General features: G+C 50.0%; 1 protein-coding gene across 1 annotated transcript; it reads left to right on the plus strand.

Moving 5' to 3' along the window:
• Positions 1-41: 41 nt before the first annotated feature.
• Positions 42-759, plus strand: Pmar_PMAR013813 (conserved hypothetical protein; the record flags this gene model as incomplete). The annotated part of the gene is made up of 4 exons (XM_002771407.1): positions 42-63; positions 119-251; positions 300-402; positions 619-759. The coding sequence occupies 4 exons, from the start codon at positions 42-44 to the stop codon at positions 757-759; spliced, it is 399 nt and encodes a 132-aa protein (XP_002771453.1).
• Between the last annotated feature and the right edge of the window lie 498 nt (positions 760-1,257).

Below are 1,257 nucleotides of genomic sequence, written 5' to 3' on the forward strand. Positions count from 1 at the left end.
GTGTGGGTGAGAGGATCCTATCGGGTAGTGATGATTTCACAATGTTTCTCTGGAGTATGGACAGTAAGTGTTGGTGTCGATTTTCGTCACGCGCCACGAAATTGGTCACCATGTTCAGGCAAGAAACCCTTATGTCGTTTAACGGGTCATCAGAAGGTGGTGAATAATGTCCAGTTCAGTCCTGATGGCCGTATGATCGCCAGCGCTAGTTTCGACAAGTCCGTGCGCCTGTGGGACGGCGTAACAGGAAAGTAGTACTCTAAGCTCTGCCACCCTGGCCTTGGCACTTCCCACTGTAGGTTCATCTGTGCTCTACGTGGTCATGTTGCTGATGTTTACATGGTGTCATGGTCAGCCGATAGTCGTATGCTTGTTTCTGGCTCTAAGGATTCTACTGTGAAGGTGAGGGGGTCAATGGGGGGAATATGCTCATGGTCAACTACATGTGTGATCGAGAATATGAAAAATTTTGGGAATTCTTGTGGGTTTCTGTACACTCCTGTTCTAATATCAGCCTCGGAAATTCGTTCGCTCAGCTGAGGAAAGCGAGGATATATTCCTCCAACACAATGGGGAACTGGGCGTATCGTATGACCAGCACGATGCTGTTGTGGTCAGGTCTGGGATGCCGGCAAGAGGAAGCTGAAGGAGGACCTGCCCGGTCACGCTGATGAGGTCTTCGCGGTGGACTGGAGTGGAGATGGTGCCCGAGTGGTCAGCGCTGGTCGCGATAAGGTTGTTAAAATATGGAAGCACTGAGGATATACGTTACTGTTCCTGTTATCCGTATTCACCATAACGTATGTTACGTCGTGGAAGAGGTGCCGAGTTCTTTAATTTGTGATTGGAGTGGTATGGAAATTGGCACGCGTACACACGTGCGCATCAGTGACTGTTCCGTCCCTTTGCTCGGCTGTTGGTGCTGATAAAGGCCCAATCGATAGTGGTTTTAGGGCTTGTCGAACGCCGTATTAGAGCTAGAGATCACAACACCTATTACTTTGCTATTCGGAGAGTTTTGTGGCGCGCGGTCATTCATATGCGTCTAGGCATATTTCAGCTCTGTTCGCCTATGCTGACCAGACTCTTCGATCGCGGCCTGCTCAGGATTGGAGGAAGCTCCTCAGTGCTCAACCTAGTTCAGGTGCGTAGAGCTCTACAATGGTTGCAGTTGACATCGTTCAACTTAGGCCCGCTTCAACGCTGTTGTGGGTAGCCCTCCCGGTGGACAGGAAAAAGGTAAGAAGACTAGGCGTA

This window comes from Perkinsus marinus (assembly GCF_000006405.1).
Source record: "Perkinsus marinus ATCC 50983 genomic scaffold scf_1104296962852, whole genome shotgun sequence".
Lineage (NCBI taxonomy): Eukaryota > Perkinsozoa > Perkinsida > Perkinsidae > Perkinsus > Perkinsus marinus.